Source organism: Cornus florida, unplaced genomic scaffold (assembly GCF_030987335.1).
Source record: "Cornus florida cultivar Cherokee Brave unplaced genomic scaffold, ASM3098733v1 CherokeeBrave_3.0.0_Hap2_Chr08, whole genome shotgun sequence".
Lineage (NCBI taxonomy): Eukaryota > Viridiplantae > Streptophyta > Magnoliopsida > Cornales > Cornaceae > Cornus > Cornus florida.
In genome coordinates, this window is record NW_026775578.1 from 27,840,420 (window position 1) to 27,865,228 (window position 24,809).

General features: G+C 34.4%; 2 protein-coding genes, 1 long non-coding RNA gene and 1 pseudogene across 4 annotated transcripts; 3 read left to right on the forward strand and 1 right to left on the reverse strand.

Annotated features, from left to right (window-relative positions):
• Positions 1–449: 449 nt before the first annotated feature.
• Positions 450–2,478, forward strand: LOC132268611 (uncharacterized). The gene is made up of 2 exons (XR_009469316.1): positions 450–591; positions 2,205–2,478. It is a non-coding gene; the product is annotated as an uncharacterized LOC132268611 (long non-coding RNA).
• A 395-nt stretch (positions 2,479–2,873) lies between these two features.
• Positions 2,874–2,972, forward strand: LOC132272232 (small nucleolar RNA R71; annotated as a pseudogene).
• Positions 2,973–3,956: 984 nt separating this feature from the next.
• On the reverse strand, positions 3,957–5,509 carry LOC132268543 (uncharacterized). Its single transcript, XM_059769374.1, has 2 exons — positions 4,856–5,509; positions 3,957–4,759 (listed from the first exon to the last, which is right to left on the reverse strand). The coding sequence occupies exons 1-2, from the start codon at positions 4,970–4,972 to the stop codon at positions 4,337–4,339; spliced, it is 540 nt and encodes a 179-aa protein (XP_059625357.1). The 5' UTR covers positions 4,973–5,509; the 3' UTR covers positions 3,957–4,336.
• Positions 5,510–18,632: 13,123 nt separating this feature from the next.
• Positions 18,633–21,554, forward strand: LOC132270979 (WAT1-related protein At2g39510). Of its 2 annotated transcripts, XM_059772196.1 has the most exons (7): positions 18,633–19,068; positions 19,289–19,351; positions 19,474–19,590; positions 19,764–20,001; positions 20,589–20,750; positions 20,894–21,045; positions 21,195–21,554. In XM_059772196.1, exons 1-7 carry the CDS (start codon positions 18,869–18,871, stop codon positions 21,370–21,372), a joined length of 1,110 nt encoding a protein of 369 aa, XP_059628179.1. In that variant the 5' UTR covers positions 18,633–18,868; the 3' UTR covers positions 21,373–21,554. The 2 variants fall into 2 exon arrangements, with proteins under 2 accessions (XP_059628179.1, XP_059628180.1); XM_059772197.1 differs by lacking the exon at positions 19,289–19,351 and having other exon boundaries at positions 18,635–19,068.
• Positions 21,555–24,809: the final 3,255 nt, after the last annotated feature.

A 24,809-nucleotide genomic window follows, 5' to 3' on the forward strand; every position in this document is an offset into this window, starting at 1 on the left:
TTATATGGAGCTATGGTTCTTCAATTGCCTTAAAATTTTTACTAGAACTTCCTTCATAGGCTTTACACTACTCAGAATTTTTTCACGATTTTAGAGCGTTTCTAAATTTTTTTTAAAATCCGAAACTATCTACTGTCCATGTTTTTATTGCAGCTGGAAAACATATTTTTAGATGATTTATTTCACTAACCTTTTGACATTCGATCATGACTTAAATTTTCAGTTTTACACTCTCATATGTTTACTTCCAAGATAAATTAGTTTTGCCCAATTTGGATGTCAAATGAATTTTTCATGAATTTTCAAAGTTGGAAGCTACAGGCTGAAAATGTGTTTTCTGGGCAGAATTTGTTTCAAATTTGTGGGTCAAAACTGTTTCAATTGGGAAAATATTTTGTTAAACTAAAATGATATTATCAAATTAAAGTTTTTAAGCTTTCATTGGGCTTTGGATTCATTCAATTTGGGTTAGAATTGAATTTTTTATGAATTTTATAAGTTGAAGGTAGCAAGCTGAAAAATCTGTTTTGCGGACCGAAAATTTGGGGCTATTTCATTTCGGTGGTAATTGGGATTTTCATTCCAATTGAGGTAGGGAATGTTTTAGGATTATTTGTATGTTGTATTGTGTGTTTGCCATGATTATACAATATATATGTATACCTTGTATCAAATCTAGAAAGTTAGTAATTTTTATTTCTTTGTATAAGATTTAAAATTTATGATGATGTATAACTTTGATTTGAATTGTAACATGCTATGAAATTATGCTTAGATATGTTGGTTAACATATATTAAATTTGGATCATTTGATTAAGAATTACAACTTTTATTTAATATTTATCTTTAGTGAAAGTTTAATTCACATGGTTTTATCAAGCATTAAATCAAGTTGTATGTGGTATTTAAATAGACCTTGGCATGTTCTCTAATATAGATTAAATTGAGAGCATTTGGAATTGTTTAAAAATCTAGAGGAAATTAATTAATTAGCTTGATTAATTTTGTTTTAAGTGTTTTAATAACTTAACTTGTCATTCAATGTTATGTATATGATGACCATGACATATTTTTCAATATATATTAAATTAAGGTTATTTGGATTAACTTGGAATTTAGAGAATTTAACTATTTATATTTAATTAAATTCTACTTTATTACTCCATGGATTTAATTGCATTTTGGAAGTTGTTTCTATATTTAAATCATGGATTTGGATTTGATGTATGTTCACTTGATTACTTTTGAGCATTAGATAGCATAGTTGTTACTTTTATATTCATGAGAATATGTTTTTCCTTATTGAATATATTGTTACTATGTGTAAGGAATTGCACACTTTGTATTTGACATCTTACATGCCACAGTAGTTGTGAATTTTGAGCATGTATTATATAAGTTTCCAAAATTTGGATTGTGCTTGGTAAATAGTTGATATCTTGTATATACATGTTGATATATATACGTTGTTACACAATTTGTTGATTTTAGAAACTTGAGAATATCGTTGTTTGGCTACAGCTAGGACTTGGTTCTAGTACGGGGGATTGTCCCTCTATATAGTCTAGTGCGCACATAGGGAGGTTACCCATGGGCTAGTAACCCTAAAGTAACTATGTTATCGGTCTGATCCGGCGTGACGTCCGAGTATCCACTTTGTTTGATTTTGTATTTCATTTCAAGTTGATAACTAGATGATATCGTAAATTGTTGTTCCTTATTTGATTTCCTATTTTGAGCTTAAGATGTAGCTTTGTGCAAGCATGTTTCATGCGTTGTATTGGAAGTTCCATTGTTGGTTAAATTGCATCGATATCATAATTTGTGTTTTGATATTCAAATGTAGTTTAAGAATGACCTTATAGATTCATTTTGAACATAAACGTTAGGTGGCATGACCCACACTTGTTGTTTTCGTATTTTGGATTTCATGTTGAAGAGTTTGAGAATCTATATCTTGTTGCCTTGTATAACATGTTTCCATGTTGTTTGAATTGCATGAACAATGTGATTATGATAGAAATGATCTAGGTAGCTTAGAATGCTCCCTGGGTCTCATATTGACATAGACGTTAGGTGCCATGAGCCTCTTTAACATGTTTCACCATAAGGTAATAAAATTGTAAAATGCTAGGTCGATGCATGCTCATCTTCTACGAGTAGCTTTATGTTACTCACCCCTACGATACTGGGGCATATTTCAGGTACAGGACTCGGGATTTGAAGATTCCATTGCTCCTTGGATGGCTTACAGTTTCTAAGTTTCTTTTTTATGCAAGTGTTAGCACAAGATGCCTCTTTGTAGCCCTATTTGTTTAAACTTGTATTCGTTGATTCGTATATGTAAAGTATATGTAAGTGCACTCTTTTCAATGTATTTAACATGTATGAGATGAGGCCGGAGTCCAATGACATGTATCTCATTTTCTATGCACTTTTGTTTTCAAAGTTTATTATGAAAATATTAGAAAATGTTAAGTCATTGCTTCATAACTTTCGCATCGGGTGTTGGAATTTCATATCTTTTCTGCCCAGACTCAGAATTAGATGATTCTTGAGTCTAATTTTGTTCATTTTTTGTTGTCCTTCCAATGGTGTGCACGGTGGCACCCTTTTCAGTGAAAAATGACCATTTTGCCCTTAGTTCATCTCTTTTCGGGTTAGGCATTCTTGCTTCATTTGCTTGGCTCATTTGAGTTCCGTGGCTTCATGGACAGTCATTTTGGGGCCTTAGGGATGACATACATCTCTTGAGGTCATTTGGCTTCTTTCGCTTCCGCATTTCGGGTCCGTTATCGGGTCAACTTCCGGTTCATCACTAACACACTGGGTTGAGAAATTCGGGTCGTTACAAAACTAATTGCCATTTGGGCATGTCATGATGTGGACACTTCCTAAACAATTCATTGAAGCATTCCCATGCCTCATGAAACGTTTCTCCATCCCCATGTGAAAATTCTCGAATTGAGGTCCTCATGACATTGGTCTTAGAAACCGGATAGTACTTCTTCAAGAACTCTTGTTGCATTTCTGCCCAATAAGTGATTGAAAAAGGTCTAAGATTGTTAAACCAATACTTTGCCTTATCTTTTAAGGTGAATGGAAAAAGTTTGAGTCTTAAAACCTCTTCCGGCATGTCTGTATATTTTACGGTAGAACATACTTCAAGAAACTCATCCAAATGCTTGTAAGGCTCTTCACTTGGAAGTCCATGATAGTTAGGAAGCATTTGAATGGTTTGTGGCTTAATTTCATAATGATGCGCTCTAAATGGAGGCAATTGGATGCATGTATGTGCATTATACTCATGAGGCACATAATGGTCTCTTAAAGCAAGAGGTGGATTAGCTACTTGAGGTGCAACATGAACACCTTGATTTTGAATTCCTTGATTGTTGATGGGAGGTTGTGGGGCATACATTGGCCTTGTCATTCCATATGGAACTTAGCCTTATTGTTGTGGTGGTTGGTGAATGAATGGCCTAGGCATGCCTAAAGGTACTTGTATATTCTTATTGTGCACATTGGGATGAAGGATACCTTGTTGGTCTATGTGATCAATGTCCTCAACATGATCATCATTATGGTCATCCATTGAAAGATTGGCTCTTTTTGAACTTCCTCTTCCCCTAGGATTTCTAACGATAGATTCAAGATGCAAATCAAAAGGGACAAGAGTCGGTCTCAATGAACGACGTCTATGCATGCACAATGCAAAACATAACAAACACAAAGAATGACAGACACTATGCCTTCACAATAATGCAATTAGACTTCTTCCACAAACACTTAATTCATACTCCCATGCTTTAACAACAATGATACAAGACAATAAAAAATAAGCCTCAACGCGGGCCGACGATTTAACTAAGGGATTGAGTAGAGAAAGTCTCACAAAGGTCCTTTAGCACTTCAACTCCAAATTTAAAGCTTAGCTTAGCAAATTTTTAGAATTTTTAGGGCCCGTTTACTAACGCTTTCACTTTCTTACTTTTACTTTCTTCAAAAGTAAAATTATAAGTTTCATTTCTTGAATCTAAAATATAAAGTAAAATACGTTCATTAAATCCATACTACTTTCAAAATTTTGAAAGTAAAATAAGAAAAGTAAGTTTAATAATTTTGTTTTTATTTTTATTTTCATATATAAAAGTAAAAACCAAGAAAACCACAAAAGTCGAATACCACAAGATCAAAAAAAAAAAAAAATTTGTTCCTCTACAAAACCCATTTCCAGATCCATACCAAGCCCTCACCCATCTAAGCCTCCACGGCCTTAACCAGATGTTTCTCTCTTAAAGCCCTCTGCAAAAATTGTTCATTCTCTGCTTTTGACCTACCAATCATTCCTCCATTCATCCCCAAATTGTCGTCGTCCTCTAAAATTCTCGGCCGTGAAGAATTTTTTGGGTTGTTGTGAGCGTTCTTCTTCTCCTACAACGACGACGCCGGAATCAACCGGTTGCCGGTTGATCAGAGACATTTTCAAGTATGGAGAGAAACGCCCAATGCTATAGAAGTTGGGCATAGAAATCTTAACCAGTTTGGCATTGGAAGAGGATGCAAAGGAGATGATTAGTGGCACTAGTGGAATTCTTAAGGATTTGTTCAACATTTTCTTTGAATAAGTGATACCTGAATTCAAAATATGTAAGAATTGCAGCTGGAGAAGCACTAGCAATGCTGACATTAGAAAGTAAGAGTAATTCTCATCGCATCTGATCTTGTGTGTAAGAGATGGGTAGCATGCTTCTTGCATCTGATATCAATACACACAAATGATTACAAACATATATATATATATATATATATATATACAACCTATGTATATAGGTGCGATTCTAGTTGAATTCACCTCTGTATTCCATGGGTATATAGAAAAAGTATAGAGAGAGATTGATGAGGCTGATATTCGCCCCTTATAGACCATTTCCAAACCAAAAATCCATCCAACAACCAAAACAAAATCCATTAGCTCCTATTAGTGAGCCATCCCTCTCAATCTCTCTCTATATACTGTATGTGGATGCTGGAATCCATGGAAACCAGAGCCTCAAACTTGGGTCTCCCTCTCCGATGCCGGAATTCACGGACAAACTGACTGGGAATAAAACTTTGGAGTATGAATTGCTTGTGGATGCAAATTTGGGTCTCCTTCTCCGATGCCCAATTGCCGGATTCCTTGCTCATATCGTCACAGTCTCATCGTTGTTCGGTTCGCTGATAAGTTCAGTCCAGCCTCAGCTTAGAGAAACTGCTCGCCGCCGCTGTTCATCTACTTTCAGCCAAGTGGGCTTAAGTTAAACCAGTAGAGAGATAAATTAGAGAGAGAAAGTGATGAAGGGGTTTCAACTTGCTCTTTCAAAACGATGAAGCCTGAAGGGGTTTCAATTTTCAATGGCTGATCGACGGGTGTTTGGTAGCAGTTTGTGGTGGTAGAGAGAAGACAGATGGTATAAGAAGGGGTGATACGGGTGAGCAGTTCTACTACAGTGGAAAAAACAAGAAAGTAAAGATTTCTCACTTTCTCTCCTCTTAACAAAATTGGGAAGTACTTTCTTAAAACAAAAAAGCAAAGTATTTTACTAAACATAATTTTTACTTTTGATTCTCGATTTTAAGAATTGATAGTAAAAATCAGGAATCATTCCTGTTAGTAAACAGGCCCTTAGCTTTTTACTTTCTTGCTTGCTTGAATTGAATGCTCGATGGCTCCTTTGTTTGCTTCCTCTCCAACAATGCATCTAGTTAAGTAAGAACAACTCAATAAGTAACCAAAAAGAAAAATATAAGTAAAGTAAAGACACGATAAAAGAGTACTAATCCTAATCAATTCCACAAATCTGACGTTGCCTAATCTAATCAATCAATTACCGGCAACGGCGCTAAAAACTGCTCTGATGGGGGTCGTCGTCCTACCATAAGCTTAAGAGTATGCATTAAGGCGAGGGCCAATAGTTTTACATTTATAGAAACCACTACTACCTTCGCTAAAAAAATATAGCTAGGGAGAGTAGAGATCGTCCCAAGGGATTATGAGGATCAAGCAATGTCGTGGAATTGTTATTAGGGCTAGTAGGTCGAGTGATCAAACAATTGGTTGGTTGGTTGATTAAAGAGCAACTAAATTAAACTAAGTGATAGCAAAGAATGCAATTAAGAGTAAGTAAGAGAGAGAGATCTTGGGGTGTAGAGATCACCACCAAGCAATGCATTTCTATATCATTGACAAGTGATTAATGAGGGCAAATGGTGTGTTGCAATATTGGTGTGTGTGAGTTTGGTTGATTCAACAAGTAACACTACAAGAAATTCGGGTTTTAGGGACAGTCGAAACTGTCCCTAAAAGTACCAAATCCGTCCCTAAAAGTCAGTTTGGACCGTCACTAAAAGTTGTGTGCCAAAAGAGCTTTAGGGACGGTCAAAGTTGACCGTCCCTAATACTTTTGACCTTTAGGGACAGTCCAACCTGTCCCAAATAACACCGTCCCTAAAACTTTTTAGGGACGGCCAAAACTGTCACTAATAAGGTACGAATTAGGGACAGTTTAAATGACTGTCCCCAAAAACTAGAGTATTAGGGACAGATAGACCGTCCCTAATACATAATTTTTCAATTATAATTATTGTATTAGGGACGGACAGACCGTCCCTAATAGATTATTTTAATTATATATTTTAATATATTATTGTATTAGGGACGATCAGACCGTCCTTAATACATTATTTTTAATTATATATTTTAATATATATTGTATTAGGGACGGCCACACCGTCCCTAATATATTATTTTAATTATATATTTTAATATATATTGTATTAGGGACGGTCAGGACCGTCCCTAATACATTATTTTTAATTATATATTTTCATATATTGTATTAGGGACGGTCAGACCATCCCTAATAGATTAATTTAATTATATATTTTAATATATTATTGTATTAGGGACGGTCAGGACCGTCCCTAATACATTATTTTAATTATATATTTTAATATATTAATGTATTAGGGACGGTCAGACCGTCCCTAATACATTAATTAAATTATATATTTTAATATATTAATGTATTAGGGACGGTCAGACCGTCCCTAATACATTAATTTAATTGTATATTTTAATATATTATTGTATTAGGGACAGTCAGGACCGTCCCTAATACATTATTTGAATTATATATTTTAATATATTAATGTATTAGGGACGGTCAGGACCGTCCCTAATACATTATTTTTAATTATATATTTTAATATATTATTGTATTAGGGACGGTCAGGACCGTCACTAATACATTATTTTTAATTATAATTATTATATTAAACCGTCTATATATATATATATTGTATGCTTAATTTGTGAATTTAACCATTCCGGATACATACATACAAAACATATACAAAATAGATCCACAATAACATTCAAAAAAATATTACTATCCATAGAATAAAATCAATCCACAATATATATATTCAAGATCCATAAAATATAAAATCTCTAGTTTTCTAAACAAAAACTAAAACCATGTGGTAGCACAAAAAATTGTTCCATCCTCTTCAAGATCCATTATTCATTCTGTTGGTGGTTGTGGTGGTGCTTGCTGGTGAGACCATGTTGGTGGCGGCAGCTGATATTGCCATCTTGTTGTTGGTGGCGGCTGCTGAAAATACGAGTCTGCTGGAGGTGGCGGTGGTTGTTGATGCCAATTTGGTGCGGTTTGCTGCTGTTGGGAATCTGATGGAGACTGTTGTTGGTGGAACCATGGTGGCGACTGCTGCTGCTGTTGGAATTTTAGAAGTTACACTAATAAATATGTAAAACAAACGAGCACAGACCTAACCTAGAAAGATAACTATACTACATCAAGTCTGCTTCAACCTAATCTTATTAATGACTATGGTGCTCTACCAAGCATCAACTAATAGAATTGGTGTGAGCAAATACCTCCTCAATTTAAATGTTGATGCATATATGTCTTTCTATATACAATTTTAAATTTTTATAGTTTGTGATGCATGTTACATAAATCACTTGAATATAAATATGTGCCGGATCAATGGACTCATATTTTTTTCTAATAAAATACTAGAGCACAGAAGAATGATATAGATGGGGTAATTAAATTTTTTTTTTTATTAAATTTATTATTTAGTATAAGTGTGACCTCTTCATTTCACTTATTTCTTTGTCTTTTAACTTCATTTCAATTCTATCTTGACCTAATGTAGTTTAACGTTTAATGGCATGGTCAGGAAGTTGATAGCCCATATCCTAAAATGTTGATAAATCAACAAATCTCCTAAGAAGAATTCATAACAGAAGTTTTATTTTTCAGTTTGTGTTGGATATTTCGGAGGGGGAAAGGGCACATATTGATAGTTCCCTTCAACGTCCTGCATTGGAACATCTCAGCAATTTTTTTTTGGCGAAGTAGGTATTGAATATATGAAACATAAAAAGATTAAACGGAATAAAATAAAATTAAAAAAAAATAAGAAAAAAAAAATAAGAAAAAGAAAAAATAAGAAAAGAAATTGACAGTTGCAAGTTCAGAAGCACTACATACCAGAAGTCGGCTGATTCCTTTCCCAGCCAATATCTCTGGTGAAGTCAGCACAAACTTTTCAGCAATAAGTGCACAACATGAACATTCCTGCATTTGCAGATCAGCATGTTCATCCAACTAAACTAGAGACAGAAAATGTACTGGTCGGTATAAAAATTTAAACTAGGTATATGCATATACATACGTGTAAGAATTAAACTTTCTCCAATTAAATTAGTTAAAATATATTTTACCTTTTAAAAAAAATAATAAATAGAAAAACAATAAAAGACAGATTATGCACATCTTTTAAATAATATTTCAAACATTTTCATAGAGAAGATATATATATAATACCTGCCAATATTATAATATCACACTACTTTAAAATTTTCAAACAACAATTCTAAAAATCAAACTTCTATAACTTATTGGGAATAATATAATAGACATAGAGTAACAGTTGAAGCAAAGGGGCAACAGCTAAATCAAGGCTGGCATGCACAATTCTGCTTGATAATCAACAATTGAAGCAGAAAAAAATAGAAGAATAAAAAAACAAATTAAAAAAAAAAAAGAAGGAAGAGAGAGAGAGCATGGAAAACCTGTTGAAATCCCTAATTTCCTTGTTCCTAGCTTTATAAAACCAACTTGGCGGGGTTCTTTTTTCTAGAATGACCATTATGCATTATGCATTTTATATATTCCCTTGGAATATTAAGAACTTTAGAAAATCAACAATCTTCCTAGAACTTTAATAATGAAATTTTTTTTAAAATACTGATTTGTTTTTTTGGGTCAGTTGTGTCTATGGTGAAATTACTGCTGCAGAAAGAAAGGAATTGTGGAGATGTCTTATGGATATGGCTTCTAAGATTACAAAGGCATGGTTACTTATTGGTGATTGGAATATTGTTAGATATAATCATGAGAAAATTGGTGGCAAATCTTTATCAATTAAGGTGTTGAAGGATTTCAATGACGTTATTGATCTCTTAACTCCTGTTGATATTCCTGTTCTTAATGGCACTTATACATGGTGTAATAAGAGATAGTTTTCACGTAGAATTTATCTTCAGCTGGACAGAGGGTTGATGAATGAAGAATGGAGTGACCTTTTTCCTTTTTCTCAAATTGAACTTACTCCTCCTTTAGCTTCAGACCATTGGGGGATATGTGTACAAGTTCCTTTGCAGGTTGCTTCAGGTTCAAAACCCTTTAGATTTTTTCATTTGTGGAATGCTCAACCTATGGTTAAATAAGTGGTGGCTGAGGCTTGGCAAATGGTAGTGGTTAGAGATCCAATTGCTAGGGTTATTAAAAAGCTGAAAGGGGGTGAAACAAGCTATTAAGATTTGGAATATAACCAAGTTTGGTTCAGTTTTTGAGAGGTTAATTACTGCTAAGAAGGATCTTGAGGATTGTCAGAGAGATTTATTTCAGTTTCCTTCTAATGATAATCTTATTCAGAAAAAGGATGACGCTTGAAGAGAATATGAAATTGCTCAGTCTAATGAGGAGCTTTTGCTTTTTTAGAAGGCTAGAGTAAGTTGGATTAAAGACCAAGATCAATGTTCAAAGTTTTTTTATCAGAAGATTAAGGCTCGGAGAGTGAAAAATAACATTACTAAACTTCAGGATGATGTTGGTAATTTGATTCATAATGATATTGGTATTCGAAATAAGCTTTTAAATTACTATACTGAAATGTTCTCATCTAAAGGCCAGTATAGTATTCCAGCGGCAGAGTATGTTAGGAATGTTCTTACTCCTGAGGAAGCAGGGTATCTTGAGAGACTTATTACAGGGGAGGAAATCAAGACCACTATATTTTCAATGGGAGCTGATAAAACTCTTGGCCCTGATGGCTTTCCTATGAAATTCTTTAAGGTTTATTGGGATATTGTTGGGGAGGATGTTACTAATGCAGTGTTGCATTTTTTTGTTCATTCTTCTTTGGATAAGGGGCTTAATAATACTTTTATTACTTTGATTCCAAAAGGTAAAGATGTTGTCAAGGTAGGGGAGTTCAGACCAATCTCACTTTGCAATACTTTGTACAAGGTGATTACTAAAATTCTTGCCTTAAGATTGGGGACTGTTTTGGATCAGTTGGTAGGGAAAGAACATAATGCTTTTATAAGTGGAAGGAAAATTCAAGATAATATTATCATTGCAAATGAATTATTGAGAGGTTTTGGAGCCAAGTCTACTAAGCCTATTTTAGTCTGGAAGGTGGACCACTGAAAGGCTTATGACTCTATTCAATGGAACTTTTTGTTTCACATTCTTCAATTATTTAGGTTTGGCAGCAAATGGATAGGTTGGATTCAGGGATGTATTACCACAGCTTGGTTTTCATTGTTAATTAATGGTAGTCTTTATGGTTTTTTCAAATCATCTAGAGGAATTAGGCAAGGCTGCCCCCTATCTCCCCTCTTATTTACCTTGGTGACAGATTACCTTTCAGGTATGTTCCAAAATGAATGTGATGCAGGACATCTGGTGGTTTCTGAAGCAACTCGAAGGGCACAGGTTGGGGTTACTCACTAGTTTTTTGCAGATGACCTTCTTGTAGTAGGGAGGGCAACATGGCCTCAGTTTTGACTTTAAGGAGAATGATGAGACACTTTGATTCAGTTTCTGGTTTGGCTATTAATGGAGATAAGTCTAAGATTTTTTTTACTAGATCGATGAGAAAAAAGTCCATGATACTTCGAATTCTTGGATGCAAACAAGGAAATCTTCCTTTCACTTATTTAGGTGTTTCGATTTCTAATAAAGGCCTAAAAAGATTGGATTGTAAACCTTTGATTGAAAAGGTTGAAGCAGCTACCATAAGATGGGCTAGTATGAATTTATCTATAGCTGGGAGAGTTGAATTGATTAGAGCTGTTATTACTCCTATGGTATTGTATTGGACCTCTGTTTATTCTCTTCCAGCTGCTATTGTTAACATTATAGAGAGAAGAATGCAAAATTTTGTTTGGGGTTATAGTTCTCAATCTTATAAGCTCCATGGTTTGTGTTAGAAAAAGCTATCTACTCCAAAATTTGAAGGTGGTTTGGGCATACGAAAGTTGATTGACATTGACAAAGCTGATAAATGTGTTTTAGCTTGGGAATTTTTACTTTCAAAGGATAGATTGTGCATGGCTTGGAATAAACAGATGAATTTGAAGAAGTCTACTTATTGGTCTGTTGTCAATCAAAACATAATGCAATCTAAACCAGGAAAACAAGAGTTAAAAGTAAAAATCAGCTAGATGGTCCCACCAACAAGCATAATCATAAAAGAGTAAAAAAAAAAAATTAACAAAAACAGATAGAGAATAGAATGCTTGGGTGAGAAACTAAGGCAGTTGGGTGTGACCTTAGATGGTGAGACACACTTGTTTAACATTGTCATTCAAGAAGCAGGATTAGGTGTTTCAGTTTTGACATCTGAAATGGAAATTTGGTTTTTTTTTTATTTTTTTATTTTTTTATTTTTTTTTTATATGTTTCAAATTTTGAATAATACATACACATAATTCCAAAGGTGCTCAAACCTCAAAATCAAGACAATGATATATGCATCTACATGGTTAGAAATGATGTATTACCATAAATTTCAAAGAGAATACTCATCATTATCAAAACTTTCAATAATTAGGTCAATTAATTGAAATACTAAGTAAAGGTTAGGTCTAAATTCTCTACCATATAGTTCCAAGCACCTACAGCTTGCATTCCACTCAGTTGCTATTCCAGCCAGTTGCTAATAAGTAGTTTCGATGGACCAACCAACAATAGCTAAAGACATGAAAATTACACTTTGATTACCTTTGTATTAATTTAAGTCAATGTATTTGGCATCTTCAATGTCTCTGTTGACCTTTTTTTGACTGAGGATTGTGTCTTATGAACACTTGTTTATATATATACACATGATTTATTTTGTTATATATACAAACCTCTTATTTAGAGAGTATTTAGCACGTACAGTGCATCAAAACAGTATCATTTCAATCATCAACGAGAAAAGCCAACAAAAGACATTTTCTTCAAAGCTATAAATAAATGTTTTTTTAAAAAAATTAATTGTTATAGTGGAGTAGTATAAAGCAAAGGGAAATTAGCAATTAATTATTAAAGGTGAAATTAAAGGGTGTGTGTGTATAATTGTGTCTTTGTTTTAGAAATAGAAAGAATAACCACCAAGGGATAGAATTATGGGCTGCTGTAACCTAACTTACAATCATTGTCATGAAAAGGTAAATAATTATTAACTGGTTTAGCCCAAAAACAGTGCAATAGAAAGTTTTGCATACTTAAGTTTTTGCCTAGTAGTTTGTAAATTTAATTAGGACAATCCAGCTCTCAATTTGTAGTAGATATGATTAGTATGTCATCTTCTCCGATGCCAAATAGCTTGAAATCATAATGGAAATTATTAAGAAAAGTAATGAGGAAAGTTGTTGGGAAGAATCCAATGGCTAGGTCCATAATTTTAATCCAAAGTGCGAAGAGTATAATCCATTTTCTATAGATTTGCAGGCCACATACATCTAAATTAATAAAAAAAACTTCCCCAAAAAATAAATAAATGCATTGGTAATTTGGTATATATACATTATATATATTATTTGATTAGATACTCCAAAAAGAATTGACACACCAATTTGATATCAATATATTTGATTAGTATGCATTGGTAGTTTTGCAAACTTGAAATATACTTTGTAGTCCAATCTGATATCAATATATTTGATTTCAGCCATATAATTTTTTTTTTTTTTTAATGGAGTTTGGAAGTACCATTGAGACATATATATATATATATATATATATATATATATATTAATTTTAAAGAAGTTTGATGTGAAAAGTTCATTAATGGCATGTAGAGTTGGGACCAACATATTTATAAGCATCAGCTAATTCCTACCAATTTGAAGGTTTGGCAGACATTTATCAGTTTTAGCTACTCCTTACCAGTCTAAAGGTTTGGAAGATTTCAGGAGAACAAATTAAAATCAATGGCTATTAAGATTAATACATTTGGGCACTATATTGGCCGAAGACAGAAATAAAAATTTCAAACTACTATATGGTTACATTACCATAAAATAGTTTGACATTATTGTGAGTTATTTTTATTTTTATTTTTATAAAATAAAAATAAAAAATTAAATGGTGCTAGCTAGCTAGATTCACCTACAGGTTGAACCTAAAATGAAGATGGAGACTTTATCGATCCTCAAAAATATTCAAGTGTCTGACTCGTGAACTCAACCTTAATGTATTTAAGCTTTTATTCTGTTCATGGTTTAGGTAAACAAAACATTTTCATTTTAACTAACAATGAAAGATAGGTGAAGAGATTGAGGTCAACCTTAGGAGTTAAAGTATGAAAATTGGTATTAGATGGGGGGTTAATAAGGTATGGTGTCTAGGTCAACATAGGAGCATCATGACTAAGTATTAAAGGGAATAAAAAAGGTTCCCCCATTGAACTCGGAGCATCTTTCTTAGTAAGATTTAGGAGACAAGGTGGATGGAACATCATTGGAGATAGTCTAGATCTGATTAAATACCTTGACAGTAACTTTGAAGAAATTAACAATAAACTTATTTAAACTGTTGGAAAAATGAAATTGCAGCTTCCTAAACAACTGAATCTATATAAAGACCTAAATTATCATGAAAATTTGCAGCCAAATCAACCAGATCACACCATTCAAAAAGTATGTAACAATAAAACATAAGAACAAACAGAAAATCTATTTCAACTATATCTCAAGAAATATATAAGGAATACATAACAGAATATATAAGGAACACATAACAGAATATATAAGGGTTTATAAAGTTCCATCACAATAGTACCTCCTGATTTTGATAGTCTCCACCAAGCCTGAGATTCTCTTTGAAACAACAATGAATCGCTTCTGCAAACCTGTATTTCCCACAGCGATTCAGCCTCAGACCACAAGCCGACTCCAGATTTGGTGAAGATTGAATCTTGTGATTCGGTGAAGATTGAAGCCCAAAGAATGTTTGATTAAGAACCTCTGTCTTCTGCAACGGTGGAAGAGGGTGGAAGAGCCTCCGTCTTCTGCAACGATGGAAAAGGGTGGAAGAGGATGGAAGACGGTGGAAGAGGATAGAAGACGGTGGAAGAGGCGTGAGGGCTTGAGCGTTCAGAACTGAAGACTAGGTATACAAATGTAATGAGATATATGATTAAACGACGTAGTTTATGCCCCTTTTCAGTATTTTATAAAATAAAATTATTTTATATATTATATTTTTGTAGCGCCAAACAAAAAATGAAGTGCCAAATGTTACCGCGCTATTTTTTGTGGAATTGGGGACGGGCTAGTTTAGGTTTTAGGGACAGTCTTTAGAGTGTGCCAAAAAATAAAGTTTTAGGGACGGGCTAGTTAAGGTTTTAGGGACAGTTTATGAGATTGTGCCAAAAAATAAGGTTTTAGGGACGGGCAAGTTAGGTTTTAGGGACAGTCCTTGAGATTGTGCCAAAAAATAAGGTTTTAGGGACAGTCCTAAAAAACTGTCCCTAAAACATAGGGTTTTAGGGACAGTTTTTAGGACTGTCCCTAAAGGACTGTTACTAAAACCCATATTTCTTGTAGTGTAAGGATGACTAGTTAAGCATGTATTATCTAAACATCATTTGAAAGATACAATATATCTAAGCAATGAAGCATATATTGTCTAAACAACATGTGAAAGGCACAATAAATCAAAACAAGTTATTAATCCTTTCATTAAGCTCACAATCCAAATTCAACACAAGGATAGAGACATATACTAATTGCATTCAAAAGCTTGGATCATCAAACAACAAGCATATATAGATTGTCCCCCCATTTAACACTACACTACAACTACACTACATCTACACTACTAGCATGAAAATAAACTAGGGGAGAGGCACAATCCATCAAGAGATAAGCATGAACCATCAAGAGAATCACAAAGCATTTCTTTAAGCACTATGTTTTGACGATCTCCAAATCTATAGCATCAATATACATAGACATACATCAATAACACAAAATCTAGAGACAAGCACATGAACATCTATTCTAGCATACATAGACATATGGATAAAATGAAATGATCAATTGGAAGCATTAAACCACATGAATCATTGAATAAACAAGATTTATATAAATTAAAGTGTCAAAACATCAATTACAACACTAATCCCTCAATAAAACACAAGATTAAGATATAGAAAACATGTTTGGGGCTAACTCTAGCCCCAAGAGGATGTCTAGCCACTCATGGTGATGTTGCTCCAACCCTCAAGGGCTAATTCCATGGTTGAAATCTGCTCCTTGTTGATGAAGAACTCCAATGGTGTCTCTAGCCTCTTCCTTCTCTAAGCTTGCTCTCCAAGAGATAATATGAAAATAATGTTGGCTCCCCTTGTAAAAAGCAATCCTTATCCTTATATAGGTAGGTCAAAATGACACCCAAAATGAACTGGGGTCGTGCACACAATATTCCCTAATGATTGGATAAAGGATAACTTTCAATGAGGTGGAATTTTAACTTTTTCGCACTAGAGGAAGTTCGATCGATCGAACCTTGGACTTGGATCGATCGAACTGGCTGAGATCGATCAAACTTAGGCTGGATCGATCCAACTGGTTGAGCTTTTTGGGAAAAGACAAATCCGAGATATTTTAGAGAGATATTTATGGGAAAAGGACAAAAGTAGTTAGTGGGTGGTACAGTTGTGGATAGGATCAATCATTTGAATAAGAACAAAATTGTTCGATCGATCGAAGGATGGTGTTGGATCGATCGCACTTTTGGGACTTTATGCTTTTGGGCCAAGGCTTGGATCTATCTTGAAGTGCTGAGATCAATCATTGTTCGGTCGATCGAACCTTGAACTTAGATCGATCAAACTTTGCTGCTTCCCACCTTTGGCTTCATTTGCTTCCTTCTTTCTCCACTTTGCTCCTTTCTTTGTTTAATCCCAGAATTGCTTCAATTAAGCTCTTATTTGGCTGAGTTAGCTTATTTTCAGGATAAGTGCCTGAAAAAGGAAATAATACGAAATCAATCTAAAACGGTAAAGTAAGATAGATAAAGGTACTAGAATGCCTAAGCTTAATGGGTTTAAATACGTACTTTTCAGCGCTCATCATTATACGATCAGGTGGTTTTGGTGGGGGACCAAAATCAGCGCACAAAACTTGATCCAAACAAACCCATGAAAAATATTGATCAAAACATATCCACAATGCAGATTTAAAATAATACATTATTCAATCATACAATCATCATTATATATTAAATATTATATATGCAACGTTAAAGAAAAATAATGAGTCCCTAAACCTTAAGCTCTGATACCACATGTAAACTATAATTAATTCATGTTAAGTCATTCATCACAAATAAACATGAATCCCATAATCTTATAACTTCATTATTCTCTCATATCTATAATGCATAAATAAATATAGTTAGATATAAATACATCGATCTGTGATTGCAATATCGTAGAGATCAAGTCCAACGTTGAGATCCTTTCTACGGAACGAACAACGTGCTAAACTGCAATAGTCAAAACGTGGAAACCGATTTCTCTCTCTTGGCCTTTTGCATATATAAAACTTTTACGTGTTGTATTCATTAGCGTACATAACTGATGGGAATATGCACTTTTATAAAAGCAGAAAGAGGACCAGTTTTCCTTTTAGTAACTTTAATTCCACTTTCCATCAAAGTATGGAATAAATAGGAAAACACTCCTCCAATAATTAATTACCATAAAGATAATTTATAAGTTAACCAAATAATATAATATTAATCAGATACCTATTTACTTAACCACTAATTGATAAAATATATCACATGTCCAAAACATGTGGGTCACATAATTAATAAATAATCTTACAATAAAAAGATTTCTTGTAGGAGACTTTTTCTCGGGGCTATTGAGATGTATAGGCTTAAGTGGTACTCGAGGGGGTCTGCCAGTGGATGAGGATGGTGGTGTATTAGGTAGTGGGCCTGTGTGTTGCCAGAGCTGGGAAGGATGGAAAGGTGGTTTAAGGTGATTGGGAAGGGGGTTTCGAGAGGAGGGTTTCATGGTTTTTACAAGTTCAAGGTAGCACACCATACTCATTTTGCGTCTATTAATGAAGGTCTTTTTAGGTACATATCTTGACTCAACTCCCAATTGGCAAAAGCTTAATTATAATTTTATAAATGAGAAACATTAGTAAAACTCTTAATTAGTCAACTCTAAATTAAACATGTAATTAACTTATGGTAGTAGCAGTAGTACTCAACGCACTATCTTAAGTTCCTCATAAGATATTATGAACTTTTGACTTCTTACAATGGTTTCGATCCATACCCACTAGCCCAGATCGAGTACCGCATGATCATTCGTTCTATACATGTGAATGATTCTGGCTGTCCCTGTGAAAGTGATGCAACAAGAAAAAAAATAGGAATTAGGTTCCCAGTGATCCCAACTCGATCGAGTAAGCGGTCACCAGATCAACAAAAACAATGGGAATTAGAATTAGGTTCACAATCCACCTAAACACATCACTATTAGCTTGTGATGCCTTAGATGCTTACTTGTATTCAGTACTTTAGTTCTCTATGTTTAATTCTATTGTCTGAGCATCTAATAACAGCAAGATTATAAGTGTGAATTGATTCGAATAATTAATAGTGTGAAGGGTATCTGTAATGTGCTTATATATATATATATTACTTGCGTAGTTCACATTTTTTACTATGACACGAAATGGATTGGAATATTGTATTAAGTTGAAACGTATGAATAACCTCAAAGGAAAATGAAAACCCTTTCATGATAGATGATGTAACATATATATATTATCCCAAATATATATGGTGATTTGATTAGATGGTACCTAGATTTTCAACAGTTTTGACATATTTCATATCATCTTAATCATGGTTATAAAGTCAGTAATTATAACATGCCCATTATATATATATGATCATGTATATTATTAGATATTTGTACGTTGGTCATAGTTATATATATATATATATACACACAAAACATCATGACTGGACGATCAGCTTTCAGAAAATGATTCTTGTGTTGAGAAAATTTTCAAGAGAGAGAGGTCCCACTTTGTGAATGCTTGGTGCACATATAGTGGAGTCCCTAGACTTGATACCATTACGTGTAGATCTAAAGTTTGTTCGTGAAAAATCCTATATATACTAAGTGCAGGATTGCTACTTATTACTTGCATTACAGTAGAGAGCCAAAGAGTGGAGAGAGAGAGGAACATTATATCATCATGTCGAAGGAGTCCTCTTCACAGCTTTTTAATAGAGCAAAGCCATTCTTGGGTGTGGTTTTTTTGCAGTTTGGACTAGCTGGTCTGAGTATAATTGCTAAATTTGCTCTAAACCGAGGCATGAATCATTACACATTTGCCGTCTACCGGCACACCGTGGCCTTTGTTGTCGTTGCTCCTTTTGCTATGTTCTTCGAAAGGTATATTCAATATATATATATATATATGTATTTTGAGAGAGTCTTAGTACGTACAATAATAAAATTGTTTCATTGTGACATAGATGTCACGACTCCGCAGGCGGACAATAGCATAAACCGTTTGCATTGGGTTCGCCCTTTATATACATATAATATGAAGATGTGGAAGTACGTAATTAATTAATGACAGTTAATTGTTATTTAAAATGCGCGCATGCAGGAAAGTGAGGCCAACGATGACCTTGTCCATCTTCCTCAAGATAATGTTGCTCAGCTTATTGGAGTAATATATCTATGTATCTTCTCCTAAAAGCAAATCTTATTAAATTACACACGTACAATATTTAAGATATAGATAGTATATATTTACTATATATTTCTCCATCTAATTGAATCTCCTTACAGGCCTGTTATAAACCAGAACTTGTACTATGCTGGGATGAAGTATACAACAGCCACTTTTGCAGCAGCCATGTGTAACATCATGCCTGCTATAGCATTTCTAATGGCTTGGACACTAAGGTGTGTGTGTGTGTGTATATATATAAGCACTCTAGAAAACCATGCATGCATTTATGTATGGATTACACATTTATGGATGCATGCATGTACTCAATTAATTACAAGATACACACTGATATGTTTAACAAATTATGGTGTGTGTATATATATATATATGTGTTATGTATATATAGGCTTGAGAGGGTGAATCTTAGGAGATTTCATAGCCAGGCTAAGGTGGTGGGGACATTGGTGACGGTCGGCGGAGCAATGATTATGACACTAATTAAAGGACCTATAATTGCATTACCATGGACCAAAGAGACAAGCTATGTTCAATCCGCAGATGCTGCAAATGAACAAAATCATATTAAGGGTTCTCTCATGATCACAGCTTCTATGCTCGGCTGGAGTAGTTTCTACATCCTGCAAGTAAGTGTTTTCCTCCACTTGCATATATTCTCAATTTCTCAAATATATATATAGGCCCACCCAAACAAATACACGCTAAAACACATACATGCACATGCGCATCGTCGTCGTCGTCTTTGCCTTCGTCCCAAAAGGGCTAGTCCAATGCACGAGGGTTCGGTCACTACGGGTCACCACCCAAAAATGCATGTCAAAGTATATACATGCACGTACATAGGTACCATAATTTCATATGTTTTTTTTATTATTTATTATTTTATTTATTTTTTATACTACTTTGTAGCATTAAGATTGAGTTAGCAATTTTTAACCTAGGGTGAACTAATATGGCAGGATAATACATCATTTTTTTTTTCTTTTTTTAATTTCTTTCATATTTAGACTTCAAGCAAATGCGCACATACTCACAGTAGTATTGTCCTTATTGTGATATGCATGAGCATCACTTTCTGTGTCACTATTGTCATCCACACCCTTCACATAAATTCTTTGCACTTAATTTGCCACATAAATCTAATGATTTCTTATATAACAATAATTATTAACACGTTTTATATGTGTGTGTGTGTGTGTGTATGGTTTTGTAGGCAATTACATTGAAGTCGTACCCAGCAGAACTCTCTCTCACCTCTTTGATATGCATGATGGGTGCTGTGGAAGGTGCCATACTGACTCTTATTGTTGAAAAGGGCAACACTGCAATCTGGTCCATACACTGGGATACTAAACTCTTATCTGCACTTTATGGTGTAAGACATTCTTAATATTCCAATACCTCCTTTGGATTTACACCTATACACACACACACACACACACATACATATATATACACCTTCCAAATTAAGATTTATGTTCTCATCTATTCTTAACAAATAATGATTTTTGGGTGCAGGGAATAATCTCTTCTGGCGTTAGTTATTACATCGCAGGAGTAATAATGAGGCAAAAGGGGCCTGTTTTTGTCACTTCTTTCAACCCTCTAAGCATGGTTATTGTTGCCATTTTGGGCTCTCTCTTTTTATCTGAGATATTGAACTTAGGAAGGTATAAACAAATCTCTATCCAACATAGTGACACACACACACACATATATATATATATATCGAAAATAGTGCACGTAAATCTATAAGTCTGCTAATTATTCAACAATTTAATTAATCCAAATGGGTAACTCTAATAGCTGAATATTACAGGGTTATTGGAGCCGTTGTCATTGTTATCGGCCTATATCTAGTCGTATGGGGTAAAAGCAAGGATGATCAACCATCGTCGAAGATGATTAATGAACAGGTACTTCCAATTGAACAACAGCCTACGAAGAATGGTGATATAGAGATTTCAAATCATGAGGCAGTTAATGTTTCAAAGTAATACCTAAAGATGAAGCCGTTTGAAGAAATTTCTCACAAGTTCCATCAACCTTGTGAGTTTGCGAAATGTATTTTCGAAAGTTTTAGATTTTGTAAAACAGATCTGTGTCGTTACCAACTTTACTTATTTTAGCAGTTAAACAATAAATTGAATGCAGTAAAATAAAGCAAAGTATAAAGTTAGAGATGACACCAGGATTTTAGCGAGGAAACCCCAGTTGATAAATACGTCAACTGTTATGGGAAAAATCTCATGGACTTGTGCAGTCCGAAGTAAACCAATCTACTATGCTTGAAACAAAGTATACCGAACTTTGATTTTGGCTCATACCCTATCGTTCTACCCAACACCAACAGCTGACGATCCTCTGGCCTTGCGACTCCCCGTCCAACAGCAACTCGACCTTAGACTTACACTTGATATTTGTAGAAGAGTAGCAGGTAGATCAGACAACACTCTGCGAATGCTCCAACCTTTCCAAAGTGTGACTGCGTTTACTTCTGTTCTTCAACCGTCTGCATGATGTAGAAGAAGATCTGCTTTGTCTGATCGATGTTAATACGACTGTATGATCACAATCAGGATTCGAACACCACAACTCTAAACTATGTGTTTTTGTGTATATATTCTAGAAAGATATCAGAAAAATTAACTTTGATTTTCTATAAAAATAATCTTTCTAAGGCTTTAAATAATATCTGAATAATAATATAAAAGCCGTAAATAAACCAATGTATATGACATGGTTTATATAAAGTTTAGAATGACCTGATCCCTCTTAAAATAAGGTAAAATTCGTGCATATGATTTGGTATTATTCTATAACAACTGGGAAACAATTCAGGATAAGGAAACTAAAGTTGTATAGTGATCAGAACTTCTTGAACTTGTTTGATAAATCTTGAACCAGTTCAAGATGAACCTGTTCGATAAATCTTGAACCAGTTCAAGATGGACAGAACGTAAAATCTCCACTCTGCTGAAGTTGAACCTGTTCGATTATTCTTGAACTAGTTCAGGATGAACCTGTTCGATTATCCTTGAACCTGTTCAAGATGGACATAATGTAAAAACTTGTTCCGAACAAAATGGAAAGTGTAGAATATGTCCAACCTTGTTTAGAATCCTTCCTAAAGTTTTGTTCTTATCTTTTGCTTCAAAAATCTTCAATTATGGTAACTTTGAACAACTTCTCAATTCTGTAGTCCCTATCAAACTTGATAACTTACACATGCAACAAGTAATTTGAATTATAACTCGACTTGGACTTATTATGTCTACGATAATTGCCAAAAATAAATTAATATTTCACAATCTCCCCTTTTGGCAATTTCGTGGTAAAACCCTAAAAATAATTTTTACAATCTACCCAAAACAAAAAAGTAAATTACATTATTTGCTTAAAGGCAAAAATACGGAATAGGAACACTATTCTTCGTGGATGCAAGACTTGACCTGTTTCCTGCACACTATCAAGCAACAACTACCTGTGAAGTTTAATAAATAAAAATTTATAAGAACTCCCCCTTAAATAAATATCCAAAATTTTATCTCCCCCTTAGCATCACATTTGGTCTCCCCCTTTTATAACAAATTGACAAAGCATAGAGACAAAGAATATAATAGATAATTCCAATCCAAAGAAGTCAATTAAAGCATATTGAAGTAATTGAAGCATATTCTAGGAATATTCAAAAATAAAGACAAGTTGTGCAATTATTAAACAAAACATGATGTTATGATGTATGAGAAAATAATATTAAAAGCAGCAACATGTTCCCTCAACCACTCAGAGACAATAAACAGCATCTTTAGTCTCCACCACTCTCCTCCTCATCCTCATCCTCATCCTCATCTGTATACTCATCCCCTTCCTTATTTTCAGCTCTCAAAGATGGATCGGGAGGTGCAGGCCTGTATACATCCTCATCCGGAACTCCTGATGGCTGTCCTCTTAGCTGAGTCATCTGTAGTTTGAGATCTCGGATCTCAACCATCATCCTTTCAAACAACAAAGTCTAATGCTGAAGTAAATGAGAATACATGACATTTGCATTTGCTCTCGAAAAAGTTCCCTTTGGAGGAAATAGCTGAGTAACCTCTGAAACCTGTGACGACCCCTCATCAATAGTTCTCTTGGCTTTCCGAGCATTCTCCTGAGCAGTTTTGACTTGTTCAAAGCACGAGGATCCAATTCAGTCATGATAGGCTTATGATAAGTCCTTAGAGGAATCTGTACATTCTTCTGTTTAAGAATTTCCATGATGGTCATTGGAAATGGAGAAGAATACTTGCGAAAATTTTTCTTGTAATGAGCTATCATAAGCTGCACAATAGAGTTTGCAAGCAAGATAGTCTCATTATTAGCAAGAAAATAAAGCACGTGTGCTCGGTCAAGAGGTAGTTCATCCTTCTTTCCAAAGTGACCTAGATTAGCCATAGCAAACAAGTTGAAGAAGGCGGCTTCATCTGTCAGAAATCGAGCTGGAATACTATCTCGGTTCATAGAGGAGTTTGGAACACGTATCTTTGGAACAATCCGGGAAAAAGAAGGACCCATGACTTTCAAAGGCAAAGTATGTCCACACAAATACTGATTGTCCTGAAGATCGACCAAGGATAGTCTTAATATCATCCTTGTCAATCGAATAATCAACTCCAAACAGGGAGACAACGAAGTAAGTGTCATGAAATTCACGGCTATTAGCATAGAAATAGCTAATCATATCCGGACAATAATAGCCTTTGCCAAGCTTGGTGAAATAAAGCCAATTATTCGATTTGATGTAGTTCACGAACTTGCACCCTGCTGTGTCTTGGAGTTTCTGAAGATTAACATTCCTCTCTGTCTTCATTGGCCCATCTTTGTAAACAGAGAGATACACCTTCCAAGCTTTCTTATTGTAAAAATGGGACGCATCAAATTCAATCTTACCAGTGCTAGAAACTGATGGATATCTTATTGGAGCCATGCTAGGTGCTTGTGAACCACTTTAAGGTTCTTAGATGGAGACGCCGGTTCGGGACCTTTTGGTGGTCTTGGATTTACAATTCCTTTTCCCTTTGCTTCCTTAGTCAATTTAGGAGCCATGTTCTTTAGAAAATTTCTCACTTTGAAGCTTGTAACTCTTTCAAGAATTTTATTAACCACTTGGTGTGCAACTCCAAAAGTGTTGATAGAATGACTTGATTTCTTTTTCAATATTCCCAAAATCGATCAACAATTGCAAGGTTCTATCCTCTAAACACAATAAAGCTTCAATTTCTTCAATCAATGCAAAAACTTAATCAATCCTCCAAAATTTTAAGCCCAAACTTGATAAGCGCCGAATATTGTATATTCAAGCGCCCTAAATTGCATTAGTAAAGTCCGTTGTAGGTTAATTTATGTAGATTATCTTCATTTCTATGTTTTTATGCATTTTCAGGTTCATTGG

Excerpts from the sequence above, each read along its gene's own strand:
- LOC132268543 (XM_059769374.1), bottom strand. The coding sequence starts at position 4,972 with ATGGATTTTGTTTTGGTTGTTGGATGGATTTTTGGTTTGGAAATGGTC. Across the intron at positions 4,760-4,855 it reads TATACCCATGGAATACAGAG|ATGCAAGAAGCATGCTACCC; the intron begins GTGAATTCAACT and ends TATTGATATCAG.
- LOC132270979 (XM_059772196.1), top strand. The coding sequence starts at position 18,869 with ATGTCGAAGGAGTCCTCTTCACAGCTTTTTAATAGAGCAAAGCCATTC. Across the intron at positions 19,352-19,473 it reads ATGTTGCTCAGCTTATTGGA|GCCTGTTATAAACCAGAACT; the intron begins GTAATATATCTA and ends ATCTCCTTACAG. Across the intron at positions 20,751-20,893 it reads TCTTATCTGCACTTTATGGT|GGAATAATCTCTTCTGGCGT; the intron begins GTAAGACATTCT and ends TTTTGGGTGCAG.